At 35.6% G+C, this 15,165-nt stretch overlaps 1 protein-coding gene across 1 annotated transcript in view; it reads right to left on the reverse strand.

The window, feature by feature from the left end:
• Positions 1-15,165, reverse strand: part of LOC308702495 (von Willebrand factor D and EGF domain-containing protein) — a 64,677-nt gene that overhangs the window by 18,610 nt on the left and 30,902 nt on the right. The window contains exons 15-19 of the mRNA XM_081385391.1: positions 14,584-14,685; positions 11,710-11,824; positions 7,468-7,718; positions 5,627-5,846; positions 1,652-1,789 (exon numbers count right to left, since the gene is read on the reverse strand). Coding sequence (XP_081241517.1) covers positions 1,652-1,789; positions 5,627-5,846; positions 7,468-7,718; positions 11,710-11,824; positions 14,584-14,685 — 826 coding nt within the window. The remainder of the gene's footprint in view (positions 1-1,651; positions 1,790-5,626; positions 5,847-7,467; positions 7,719-11,709; positions 11,825-14,583; positions 14,686-15,165) is intronic.

Below are 15,165 nucleotides of genomic sequence, written 5' to 3' on the forward strand. Positions count from 1 at the left end.
GAAGAAGTTTGATTGAAGATCATTTTGGCTCTATTTTCCCCATTTTCCAAGACTGAGACCTTGTGTAAGTTGAATATATTGTGCCGTATCCGGCTTGATACAACAACCACCTAGCAATTTCTACCGCTCTGAAGTGTTCTTTAAGGAAGAGTTTCAGTTTTGAGACTGTCATCTCTTCTCCTTGTCAGAGAAGCCACACACACCTAAGACGTTAGAAATGCACTCCATCTCTCTCTCTCCACATGGAAACTACAGAGGAGATGTTTTACCAATTATCACTGGACAAGAGCAGAGTCTGGCACAGTGTCCGTGTGTGCACAGGGTGGATAACTATCTTTTGCCATCTGGATTGTATTGCTCTCCCACCCGCAGTTCTGCTGGTGATAATCAAAGCGGGTCGGCAGATCCAGCTCTCTCTGTTCTGTTGTGTTTCTGTATGCTGCAATCACACAGATTGTGTTTGTAATAGTGGCCCGGGCCTGGATGAAGAAGTCATCAAATCGCTTTCCCTCTGATGGGGAAAAACGTGAACACAGAGCTCCTGTGAACGAGGGTTCATCGCTTGCAGATTACAGTCAAAAGACATTTGCAGAGCATTTTGTCAAAGCGCATGGAGGAAGATGGAAACCAGCTTGAGCAGCAGCGCATGAGACAAACACAACATATCTTTTCGTAAAACAGAAAAAAACAATCACTAGGTTTACGAGAGACTCAATAACAGTAGATGTCCGAGTTGATATGTTTGTATTCATGTTCAACACATCACATTTCAAATAAACATTTTTATTTAATTACTTTTAAAATATCAGGTGGTATTGTGTTCCTCTTTCCCGCTTTTAGAGGACAATACCCTCATGCCAGGCAGTCATTATGAAAAAAACTTTTATTCTTAAATACAAATCAGATATTGTAGAAGAAAAAAAGCTTAATTAAAAGACAAATTCTTGGTTTTTCAAATGAAGGTATGTGTAAAACACATATATAGTATGAAATCATTTACTCTATATATGATACATCACTTTTATTTTATGTTGCACACACTCTAATCACTCTCTAACATATAACATAACACATTTTAATTATGTCGAGCATTATGTCCACATTTTTTTCTTCTACAATATCTGATTTGTATTGTGAATGTCGTAATAGCCATTTTAGTGATTACAAATGTTTAGTCTTAACTAAAAATGTTTAAAATAAATTATATTTAAAGATTATATTTTATATTATATTTATAATTATTAATTATAATTAATAATTATATTTTTAAAAAATGAGTTAATAAAAATATAGAAAAAATATACACAGTTTTGTCGAGACAAAATATGTACCTGTTATTTTATTGCAATACACTATTCTGACTTCTGTTTGGTAATTCTGTGAGCATATTATACAGGGAAGCACTCAAGCTGAGACTTTGATGCTTTGAATTGAAAAGCCCTGTGTTCCCTAAAGAAAACCCTGGGTAGAACTGCAGGATTGTGCTGCTTTGGCCTCTGTGGGTGAACGTAAAACAAGAAAAGAAATCTATTTTTTCCCCCTTTTTGTATGTACAACAAAGCTGGGGTCATATTTTGTTTGGCACTTTTTAACTTTGTTCTTGCTCTTTTTTCAGAGGCAGACTTAAGAGGCAGAAATTTAGGTTTCTTACTTTTGCAGGAGATCCCATCTCCCTCCAGGCCCCAAGGGCAGGGGCCACACCTGAAAGAGCCGAATCCGTTCATACATCTGACTCCAGGAAAACATGGCCCTCTCACACACTCATTCACATCATCCTGACATGTAACACCTATGGACAGAAAACAAATATTATTATAATTATTATTAGCAATAAATGTGTCTGTACAGAGTCCCAAAAGGGAAATTTGGTTCTCTCGCAAATGTTTTGCGTTCCCCCAAGAAAATTTGTGTTCCCTTGCAAAACATTTGCGAGTGAACGCAAGGTTTCTCGGGGGATCTAAAAACATTTGCGATAGAAAGTAAAGGCTTTGAAATATATTTTTTTCTCCTATCTCAAATATTTTCCACCACCATGTCCCTTTAGGGACTCCGTACGTCTGTGTATTATTAGTGTTGTGGGTTTTGCAGCGACTCTTTCTGCAAGTTACATCTTTACTCCAGTAGGTGGCGTCAAGTGACTTTAAGAGTTATTCATTCAACAGATTAGTTCAAAACCCTGATTAAAGGTACAATATGTAACTTTTTTGCTTTAAAAATAGCAAAAATCACTATATCTATGTTATATATATTTTTAGCGCAATTTTCCACCGGACAAAATTGCGATTGTTAACTCATGATTTCTGTTCTGTCTGTGCGCACCAATCTTGCACTTCTATCTACTCCTCAACCAGACCACCTAGAGATTTCGGGTTTTCGGCATTATGTTAAGGAAGGTCTAATCTCGGGAACGCACAAAAAAAATCCAGGAAAAGATTTACTATCTCTTAGTGTTGTGATCCCATGACGTCAGAAAATTGCGCTAAAACACTCACTGAGTTTTTATTACTTGTTTTAGTTGTGTACTTACATTATCCCAAATGTTTCCAGCAACTTTCAGAAATTTGTAATTTAATTTGAAGACACGTCACGTTTCTTTATTTCCGTTTTGTCGCCGTCAATGGCGTCATATCCGCGTTATCCCTGGTTTCCGCTCGTACTGCCATAGCAACCAGAGCCCTCTGATAGTAACCAAGGCGACAGACGTGGACAACATTAGTTCGCAATGTCTATCTGCACGCTGTTGTTGTTTCGTTCAAACATTATGGACCATGGCAAGCAGACTTTGGATAAAAAAAGGAGAACTAAAACGAGAATCAATATCAGCGTGGTGTTTTCGAGATGCCTAGAGCTCCACATCCGAGACTTCGACCGATCCTACATGTACTTTATTAAACAGGTGAGCACATTTACATAAAACTAATCAATGTTATATAGTTCAACAATGATAAAATGTTAGAATATGATCTGTATGTTATTCTAATGTTGATCTAGCTTACTGCTAGTCTCATTCAGACAAACTAACACATTCAAATGCAGTTTAGTGTGATAGTGTAATGTTCAAATGAAACAGCGCTGCGTTACCTCACAAGTTTAATTTGTCTAATAAACTGACCTGTGAGTAGTAATTCTGCGTGTAGTCCGGTAGAATGAAATGTCCATATTCCTTTTATATCCGCGGGACTCGCGTCGCGTGTGGAGCTGATAGCTGTCACTTAGCAATCCCAAACTGCTTCATATCACAGTCGTGATAAAAACATCGATGTATTTACTCAACCATAACCATTATTAGATCGGTCGGCTTGACGTTGACGACAAGATCCATAATTCTTAGCAAGTGCTTCATCAAACTACGCCTTTGTTATTGTAAGAGGTTAGTGACCCCTAGCGGCGAAATTTACAAACGAAATTCACAAACGAAACTTTAAGGTGTGGTCACAATCGCGAAATTCCGGGCAAAATCTGCGTGCAGAAATCATTAGCCCTCATGAAAAATTTGCGTGGATTCATATTGGAATGATTGAATCATTCATTAACTACTAAATCATTCACAATCTGTTCAAAACACTGACTATGTGTCCGAAATAAAAACCCTCCCTACTATATGCGATGTCAAAATACATAGTATTCGAAAAACTGTGGGCAAAAAGCAACCTGATGACCTACTAATTCAGGTGAGTTTCTGAAGTGTGCATTCAATGGACACTTTACAATCCCATGAGGCCATGGGAGAGGATTTATGAATGGAGGTGAAGCAACACAACTGACTCTGGTAGGTCAAGTGACAATAACAACAAGGCGGATGTAGTATGTCCGAATTTCATTCATACTACACACATTCATACTATATAGGGCGTACTCTTTTAACAGTCACAAAGTAAATTCAAATGTAGAACCTACTCAGACAGTACGCGATTTCGGACGCAGCGTGATTCTTTTAGAAACTCAGCAATAAGTGATTGAATCATTCACTCAATCGATTCATACAAACACAATGATTCGCTCAAGAACGAAACACTAATGTGTGTTGCTCAGAAACGTGTCAATTTCTGCTTTGACTTTGGAACTGTTTTCATTGGCGGGGCACAAATACACATGTAACTGACAATACTGCATTTAAAACAGGTTTTTTAATATTATCTTTTTTTTAACCTTCTATAGTGAATTGTTTTTAAATTATGATATAGTGACTGCATAGCAATTGCCAAGCAACCACCATAATTGTGATGTCAAGTAGATATGTTTGTTTATTATTGTCACTGTGAAGAACAATAGCATTTAGAGTCAATGGTACACTTAAGACCTCTGAAAAAAATGCCTTTTTATCCGATAACTGTTATTCAGAGTTAAGCTTTATGCGTCCAAACACACTTCTCAGGTACAGAAGTTTGGTGCTAACCAAATATAAAGCACATTTGAAATTCAAATGAAAAAAATAGTGGCGAAGCATTGTTTCTAGAGAATGACAATCATTTCCTCCACTTCTATCCTCTACTAAAACATCAGGAGTCCATACCAAACACTGCTTTCAGCAAAGATAAAACATTTCTGGACCGATTCATCACGGTGTTTTGGCCTGTTTACTACTCCCAGTAGCAGAATAGCATACAGATACTCTTTCCTCTGTGTGGGTTCAGTAGCTGCTGGGCATTCGTCCATTTTTTCATTTGTATTTGTGTTGTTTGTGGCTTCTCTTAGAAGTGTGTTTGAAGGGGATCTTTAATAATGTCCAAACCATCTGCAAAGGCCCAAAGCGTTACGAGCAGCAGCGAAACACAAACTTTCATCCAATCAGCAGTGTCGGTTCATCTCACGCATGCATTGCCATTAGTGGAAATGGACAAACTCTTCTGACCTGGTTCTATATACGCTGTGCGTCCTTTTAAAAACCCCAAGGTAAAAAAGCTTGAGTCCTGACAGGAAAGCTTTTCATTTCAACTTCAATCAACAGCAGTCATTGCATTCAGCCAGGAAACACTAATTCACACATCACCAGTGAAGAGATTTCAACCACCAACCTCAGAATAGACAGTGTGCGAAAACATCAACAGTTCAGCAGCGTTTGTCTGAAATTCCCTGGCAAGAGCGCTTGTTGCTTTTGAGCCTTTTGTTTTCACCCACATATGTTCGGCTGCTTTCAAGCTTGGAGAAACTAAATGAGCTCGCCGGTCATAACTTGGGATGTTTTTTTGCAAGATACGAAACTGTAATTGGATCACAAATGAAACTGAGCCAAGAGTTTGTGATATTTTGATGACCTGCTTCGTAATCAATATGAAAAAAAGCACACACTAAAAATACAAAGCATTGACCCAAAGATGAGGTATAACTCTTAATTGTTCCATGTGGGTAAGGTAATGCTATATATATATATATATATATATATATATATATATATATATTCTCTGCTGAATTCTCGCTCGTAAAGTTTTGATGGATGCGGATTGTAATCAAGGTAAAGACACCTAAATTTACCTTGAAAAAAGCTTGCAGAAAATACAGTTTTGTGAGAATTGTCGTTGAATCTGATGAATATAGCAAACGGTTCTGGTTGAATCTCCTGAAATGGCCATTTATGTAAATTTAAGGAAGGAAAATCGAACATAATGGAACATAATTTGTGATATACCTGTGAGTCCAGTAGGACACTGGCATTCAAACCCGTCGACCAGATCTACACAGACTCCGACTCCACACGGACCGGAGCCGCATTCGTTCTGCTCATCCTGGCACAGGTCGCCATGGAAACCCGCCTGGCACACGCACAGGTACTCGCCGCTGCCCGCTGGATATTTGATGTTAGTCACACACGTCCCTCCATTCATGCAGCCACATGGCCGTACTATCACCTGTAACCGTGGAAATGTGGTCAGAACCGTAAGGTAACGCAAATAGAAATGAAACTAAATCAACTTTGTGTTTCAAAAACGTAGAATTATTAAATTATATATATATATATATATATATATATATATATATACACACACACACACATAGCCTACACAGTATATATCACTTAGTTTATTTATTATCAATTGCAATCAATATTGTCAATATTTATATATTATTTAAATATTTATATTATTTAAATATATATATATACAGATAAAGATACAAAAAAAAAAAATATATGTATATATATATATATATATGTATATATATATATATATATATATATATATATATATACATATATATATATATATACATACTATTATATATACCCCTATAATATAGTATCTTAATTTTATAACTTACAAAAATTACAATTCAGTATATAATATATACACTTAATATTAAAAATATTGAGGTATATAGTAGCTTGCTGGCTTTTTGCAGCAGTGTTGCTAATTGCATACTCTCTCTCTCTCGACTGCATCTCTCAAACTCAGACAGTATTTAATAAGCGCTAGCAGGCAGGAAGCAGATGCTTGTTAGCCGTCTAGGCCCCTCAAAGGATATGGAGAGGAGGACGTTTGTCTTTCGTTGCACCGGCTTGATGTGACACAGGACTCGGGAGAATCCCGGTAGCTGAATTCTGCTGTCCTTATGCCGTGATAAGATATTTAACATACTGGGAACTCTAAATACCAACTCAAATGAAGGTAGTACGATGATGCTGAATGATTACCATATTCATATAGTATAGAATATACATGAGACTCCAAGGATCTCCAGAGAATATTACTGTATTACCATGGTACATATGCAAAAATGCAGCATTTTAGTTGTCTAACGTCATCTAAGCAAACCTGTTGTTTACACGTCGACTGGACCATAATCCAGTCCTGTTTCAATTAGTAGTTTAATCTTTCTATGAATAAAGGACCTATCTTTGAATGAGATCATATGCAATACAAGCTTGGCATTTACATTTATTAATTTAGCAGACTCTTTTATCCAAAGCGACGAACAAATTGATTCACTAAAATGAATCAGATTTCCCAATGCTACACATGAGGGAGGAAACAGTTTAGGAGAGCATATTCCATTATTGCCTCAACTCACACAATAAAATATGACAAAAACACAGTGATGTAACACTTCGTAATTCTACAACTCTGCTCATTAGAAAAAGTAGCTTGTTCCTGAAAATGCAACACTGTTATACTACTAAAATGTAGTCAAGTTAGTATTGTCGCTGCTTTTATTTATATACTTTTTAATTCACTTATATATTGATATAGAATACATTTTATTTTATTTTATTTTATTTTATTTTATTGTTGATTCAGTTCTCCACTTCAACTTAATGATCTGTTAGAAACAAAATAACAGTTTACAGGCTTGGAACAACATAATTTTTTATTGAGAACTGCTCTTTTAAGACATCCCAGAAGAGGTTTGGATCATTATTACAAAACTAACATTATTATTTATAAAACTAAAGTTTTCGTCATGTTTCATAGAAATTCATTTCTGCCTTAAACATAAAAATCAGTCAGGCATCAATCTCTCAATGTCTCTCACCTCCGCGGTAAATCTGCTCCGGGCATCACACTCATCAGACACAGTAAATTGAAAACTGTGCGTTTCCTCCTCGTGCACTTTCCAGATGAGGAGCCCGGCTGGGGAAATTGAGGCCCCTGGGGGCCCCGTCTCCATCTGGAAGAGTAGGGCCGAGCCCTCTGGGTCAGTGGCTGTGAATTGGTACACAAAATTCTCCCCTAAAAAGGTCTGCAGGCCGTCCCGTGGCTTGTGGAAGGTCGGCGGACGATTAGCTGCGGAAATGAGAGGGGAATTTCAAGAAAGAATACTGTGAAGGAATCGCAGACTCCCAGAGCTGATCTTCAGTTGCCAGATGATATTTTACACGGGACCAATAACGATAACTATAAAGACGACTGTATAGACCTCCACGCCAACATATGATAAAGTTCTGTTTATTATAAGCATGCGCTGCAGTTTTGTCGACTGCCGCTTTAAAAGCTTGAGCTCTATCAAGCAGGATGGATTCTGATTGGCTGTCAGTGTTTTTGTCATTCACCAGCTGAAAAACGAAATGCTCTGAAAGTGATTTCAACGATATCATTCCTTTGTCGTTATCGTTATAGTTGTGGCGTGGATTTCCTATTCTAAGAATTAGAATGATATATATATATATATATATATATATATATATATACACTCACCTAAAGGATTATTAGGAACACCATACTATTACTGTGTTTGACCCCCTTTCGCCTTCAGAACTGCCTTAATTCTACGTGGCATTGATTCAACAAGGTGCTGAAAGCATTCTTTAGAAATGTTGGCCCATATTGATAGGATAGCATCTTGCAGTTGATGGGGATTTGTGGGATGCACATCCAGGGCACGAAGCTCCCGTTCCACCACATCCCAAAGATGCTCTATTGGGTTGAGATCTGGTAACTGTGGGGGCCATTTTAGTACAGTGAACTCATTGTCATGTTCAAGAAACCAATTTGAAATGATTCGAGCTTTTTGCATGGTGCATTATCCTGCTGGAAGTAGCCATCAGAGGATGGGTACATGGTGGTCATAAAGGGATGGACATGGTCAGAAACAATGCTCAGGTAGGCAGTGGCATTTAAACGATGCCCAATTGGCACTAAGGGGCCTAAAGTGTGCCAAGAAAACATCCCCCACACCATTACACCACCACCGCCAGCCTGCACAGTGGTAACAAGGCATGATGGATCCATGTTCTCATTCTGTTTACGCCAAATTCTGACTCTACCATCTGAATGTCTCAACAGAAATCGAGACTCATCAGACCAGGCAACATTTTTCCAGTCTTCAACTTTCCAATTTTGGTGAGCTCGTGCAAATTGTAGCCTCTTTTTCCTATTTGTAGTGGAGATGAGTGGTACCCGGTGGGGTCTTCTGCTGTTGTAGCCCATCCGCCTCAAGGTTGTGCGTGTTGTGGCTTCACAAATGCTTTGCTGCATACCTCGGTTGTAACGAGTGGTTATTTCAGTCAAAGTTGCTCTTCTATCAGCTTGAATCAGTCGGCCCATTCTCCTCTGACCTCTAGCATCAACAAGGCATTTTCACCCACAGGACTGCCGCATACTGGATGTTTTTCCCTTTTCACACCATTCTTTGTAAACCCTAGAAACGGTTGCGCGTGAAAATCCCAGTAACTGAGCAGATTGTGAAATTCTCAGACCGGCCCGTCTGGCACCAACAACCATGCCACGCTCAAAATTGCTTAAATCACCTTTCTTTCCCATTCTGACATTCAGTTTGGAGATCAGGAGATTGTCTTGACCAGGACCACACCCCTAAATGCATTGAAGCAACTGCCATGTGATTGGATGATTAGATAATTGCATTAATGAGAAATTGAACAGGTGTTCCTAATAATCCTTTAGGTGAGTATACACACACACACACACACACACACACACACACATATATATATATATATATATATATATATATATATATATATATATATATATATATATATACATATACATATATATGCACATATACATATATATATATATATATACACACATATATATGCACATATACACACACATATATATATATATGTATATATATATATATATATATATATATATATATATATATATATACTGTATATATATTTTTTTTTATTATTTTTTTTTTTTATATATTATTAATTAATAAAAACATTTTATTATATATGTTACTTAGACAGCAAAATGAGAAATGTCTCACATGGAACAAACAGGCACAAAATGAAAATCTGTTTTTGTAATATCTGGCATGATGACATTTGTGGGATAAAATCTGATTTAAAGCATCATGCGTTCGTTTCCGACGGTTATTTCCCACTTCTTGTTTCTTGAGAAACTTGACAAAAATCTCAACGTGGAGCAAAAATATCCATCTTAAGTGACATGCAATTATCCACAACAGAACCACAAAAAATAAACCAACCCTGATCTTGGAATATGAAAGCATTCTCTGCAACAATATGTCACTCATATTCAAAATCTCATTCTCGAGCAGCATGATGTATATGAGTTTGCGTGTTTCTGGCTGGGAAATGTCAACTAACAACAAAATGGATCCATAAATCTGTTCTGACATCATAAGGTAAACAAACCCAATGCATAATAACATGATAAAATTCAACTAAACATACTGTACCGTTGCCATTTTATAAAAACAAACATGCAAACAAAGTAAAAAAAACCCACAAAAAAACATGCTAATTGTTTCAAAATGGTCTGACGTCTATTTTTCTAATTTCCTCAGTTATGCAACAGTTCGGCTGCAGTACAAATGCTCATTTGAATCACTTAACATTTAAAATTTCTTGATGATCATCTCATCTAAATTTAATTTGTCTGCATGAATGAATGGACTCTCAATTTTGCCACAGAATGGTGAAAAAAAGGCATGGCAGAGGCACAAGGGAAATAACTATCAGGAAGATAAGTGGGTGTGAGGTGAATGGGTAATGTTCCTTCAAGCTGAGTGTGTGGTGTGTGTGTGTGCGGAGTCTTCAGATAGCATCAGTCCGGACCTCATTTGCAGTGCAGGCAAACAGACGGATGTTTACTGGTGGTTCTCGCTGTACACAGGAGTGTGGATGGGGAGTTTTTGCTGAAATTAAATGCAACATGATTCCTAAAGAACTTGACATTTGGTATGTTTGTGTTTGTTGCTTGCAGTTGTGTGTGTAATTGTTTTGCTATTTTGTTTTCTTCAGTTTTTGTAAAAACCTAATAAACCCTCTAAGATTTACATTCACTCTTAAATATGACTTGTGTGGTTGGCTTGTATATGACTTAAATATATTTTGTTATTAATCATAAGTTATTAAATATAATAAACATACACATTTGTGAAAAAATCAATAAGATACGTGAGGATGTGTGTCAGAGTGTTTTTACCACAGTAAAAGCTGGTTCATGTTTACACCACTTTGCATCATGCTCAACAACACCTCTTAGCTGGTAAATCCACTACAGTTCTCTTTGCCACACTAACGTCCAATACTTCATCAATGTCCTATAAACATCCTCCAGTGTTGCAAATGTCAAGTCTACTGAGACGAAAACAGTATTTAAAAGAACCTAATGAAATATTACACAAAGTCTTCTCAGTGTGATAATAAAACCAAAACTAAAGTTTATGACCTAATGCTTTACTTCATTTTTTGCAACGCTGTAAAATCCGGAAATGTAATGTCAGCAAATTGAAATTCACAGCTAGCATATTCCAGCTGACTCGCCACATAACATCTCTGTTTAGCTGCTGTAATAAAGTCAAAATCAAAGTAATAGCAAGACAGCGCATCCTTTCAGATCTCCCCTACTTTCTTTTATAGTTCGATAATGAATGATACAGTAAGTGCCTCACACAATATTCAGTTAAATACATGTTGTCAGTCAGTCTAAACAGCTCTTCTTTATTTTATAGGACTTTTTTAGAGCAGGGGTGCATGGGATTCGAACCTACATCTGCCATATGAACATCATGGCTCAATGCATCTGCAGCATTTTATGAAATACTAGACCACAGCTCGTATTTTAGATCTTTTTGAACGGATTTGTCTTTATTAGCACTAAATTAGATTTCAATTGGACTGTGCTGTAGAAGGTTGATGGGTCGCGTCCAATGGCTGTTTAGACTTGTAACTTTATTTATAGTGTAATGGTGTGCTTGTAACAAGTACAGATAATGTTCAATAATGTGAGCTATTGCCGTAATATCTCGGTTTGACTTCACATCGACTGTGTTTACCTTGATTAATGGACCAGGTGTATTTGGAGGCCGTGGAGTTACACAGGAGACACGGAACAGAAGGGCTGGAGTCTCCCTCGGCAAAACACATCCCATCTATATTACACGTCCTCTCCTGAGAGAGAGAGAGAAAGAGGGAAGAACTGTTATTATTGTTAATGAAAACTTATTAAAGAAGGTCTTTAAGAGATACAAACAAACTAAATTAATAATACTAACATAAATACATAACTGGGAAAATAATAAGATGAACTAAATTATATTAAACTAACCTAAAAAACTGAATCTAAAATAATAATTAAATTAAAATAATAATAAACTGTGACACTGTAATAAATTGAAAGTAAACTAAATGACATGAAACTAAAATAAAATAAAAATATAATAATAATACAATATAATATAATAAAAATAGAAAAACTGAAGACTAAACTACTAAACTACATTTTCATGGCTATATCAAAAATGTCCACAAAATAATTTTAGGGTTGATTTTTAGGGCTGTCAAAAGATTAATCGCGATTAATCGCATCCAAAATAAAAGTTTGTGTTTAAATAATATATGTGTGTGTACTGTGTATAATTAAATTTGTATATATAAATACACACACATGCTTGTATATATTTAAGAAAAATGTGTAATTTATATATAAAAAATAATATAATATAATAATAATATAATATTATATAAATTATATATAAATATATACAGTATATGTATGCAAATATTTCTTAAATATATACATGCATGTGTGTGTATTCATATATACAAAATAATTATACACAGTACACACACATATATTATGTAAACACAAACTTTTATTTTGGATGCGATTAATCGTGATTAATCTTTTGACAGCCCTAATTTTATTTTATGTCAACTTTAATTCAATTAATGAAAACGTTATAGCATTAAACATGAAAATGTGCTAGACACTGATACTAAACTAAACTAAAACACAACTAGAACATAAAAAATAAAACTAACAATGATAGCGAAAACTAAACTGAATAAAATTCAAAATAAAATAATGAATACAATCTAAAATTCAAAACTTTTATTATAACCCTAAAAATTAAAAACCTAAATCAAAACTAAATAAAAGGAAAAAATTATAGTGTGAAAAAAGTAACAAAATCAAAAATCTATTTGAATTTTTTTAATAATAATACAAAAAAATTCAACTATTATAACCCTGCTCATATTTTTATCCAAAGTGACCTTTTTGCCTTCAGTTTGTGCTTTCCCTGGGATCATTGTTGCCAAGTCCATGGTTTTCCAGCGGAATTGGGCTACTTTTAAATTGTTGCCGCAATTTACTTTTAAATTGTCAACCCTCGTGGGTTGATTTTCACCACTGTACATAAGATTTCAGTGCTCAAACACCCCCAAAACACCCCAAGACGTACAAATTCAATGGATAATTTGGCCTAACGACGCTTTTGACTGGCCATTGGGCTACTTTTGTTGCACAGACCTGGCAACCCTGCTTGGGATTCGAACTTACAACCTTGTTGTCGTTAGTGTTCAAATTTAGCCATTAAGAAAGAAAGAAAGAAAGAAAGAAAGAAAGAAAGAAAGAAAGAAAGAAAGAAAGAAAGAAAGAAAGAAAGAAAGAAAGAAAGAAAGAGGATTCCATGTGTGGAGATGCTCACGGTTACTGCGGCTCAAACCAACTTCCCCTGTCAAACCTTTGAGATAAAGCTCAGCCGTCTTTGCTATAAACCACCAAAGCATATAGCCTGGCACCGATAGCATCTCTATATTTCAAGTTTTTAATATCCAGTGGGACGTGTAAGTCGCAGCGCCCGGAGGACATGCGCGGCAAATCAGAGAAGATAAACACAGACCAAAACGGATCCACCTAGATAACTGATCTCTCACGGTGAGATTACATGCTATGTGGCAGTCGGAAACCCAGAGAAAGAAAGCAAGAACGAGCGAGTATATCAGGTGCTCAAGGGATTGGTTACTCCGTCAGTCTTTGGTCTCAATGTCGTGAATAATATCTGTTTTCCACATCCACGCTCTGGGGTTTTCCAACACACACCCTTGTGGCCTCGCGTATCGCTGCTGTCCTGTTGCAGTTAAGACAGTACACAGGCTATGACAGACTTTTTGCCTTTTGAGTTGTTAAACTCGCATCCTCAGCGACTTCTTTTCCAGTGGAAAATCCAGGCCATTAGTTGAGGAAGTCATTTCGCGCAGAGTGAATATAAAGTTCAGGATGATGGACAGATGGATAAATGAACAGAAGGGCCACAAGGGAAGTTGTGCAGGAACAATCATGGATGGTTTTAACACAGTACTAGAAACAATCTTCATTCTAAAGCAATTCAGAATCTGTTTAGAGGATTTTAAACCAAACAGGGGTTTCTGAACAATTACAGTATTGAAATATCTCTTCTTTATATTCTTCTCCACAAATTTTTGTAATTAATTCAGATCAAACTATACAAACTATACTTAAAGATAAATAGTATTAATAAATTATATTATGTTTTATTATTAAAATATATGAAATCTCCTATTAATATTATTAATTTTATATATCCAAGTGCTGTCAAATCGATTACTCACGATTAATCGCATCAAAAAGTTTGTAAAAAAATAAAATAAATAATAATAATTATATATATATATATATATATATATATATATATATATAACTTTTTGATGCGATTAATCGTGATTAATCGTGATTAATCGATTTGAAAGCACTTGGATATATAAAATTCATAGTAATAATAATAATAATTAGTATTATTATTTAAAATTATATTTTTTCACATTTTCTATGCTAATTGTTGATGAAAAACGAGGAATGGACGACTATTTCCAATCTATTGGCCTATTTAAGACTATATTATTACCTTCAACTTGCAACGTCCAGAGGGAATCACACACGACTGGCAAATACCGTCATAAAGGGTTAAAAATTTCCCCTTGCTGTACTGACGACCATCATTGGTCACCTGAAGAAGAAAAAAGAGAGATAGAGAGGTTTAAATACATATGATAAATACACAAATATACATTGTGAGTGGATGTGTGACCATTCACTCAAGGTCAAAAAAGTAAGTAAAACAATTTTATTTAATTTTTAAGGTGTGCAGTCAATCAGCCATTGTGTATCGAAAAATAAAGAAATTTTGTGATAAAGACAAACTAATTCCACATTATGCTGTTTATTACATGGCTTCTTATAAAAATTTGTTACTTGGTCTGACCAAGTTACTTGGTAAATTTGACATGAATATTGATTTGAGTCATTAAAAGAAATATTTTAAATATCTTTAAAAAAAAACAGGTAAATATGTGTGTTGCCATTGTAAGCAAAATAAACTTTTTCATTAAGATAATGCAAAATGCATATTCAGAAATATTTATGATCTGCAAACTTTCTAAGTTCATCCGCCACTGGCAGGTGATGCAAAAAAAGCATGTCTTCTTGT

Source organism: Scardinius erythrophthalmus, assembly GCF_964197995.2.
Source record: "Scardinius erythrophthalmus genome assembly, chromosome: 14".
Lineage (NCBI taxonomy): Eukaryota > Metazoa > Chordata > Actinopteri > Cypriniformes > Leuciscidae > Scardinius > Scardinius erythrophthalmus.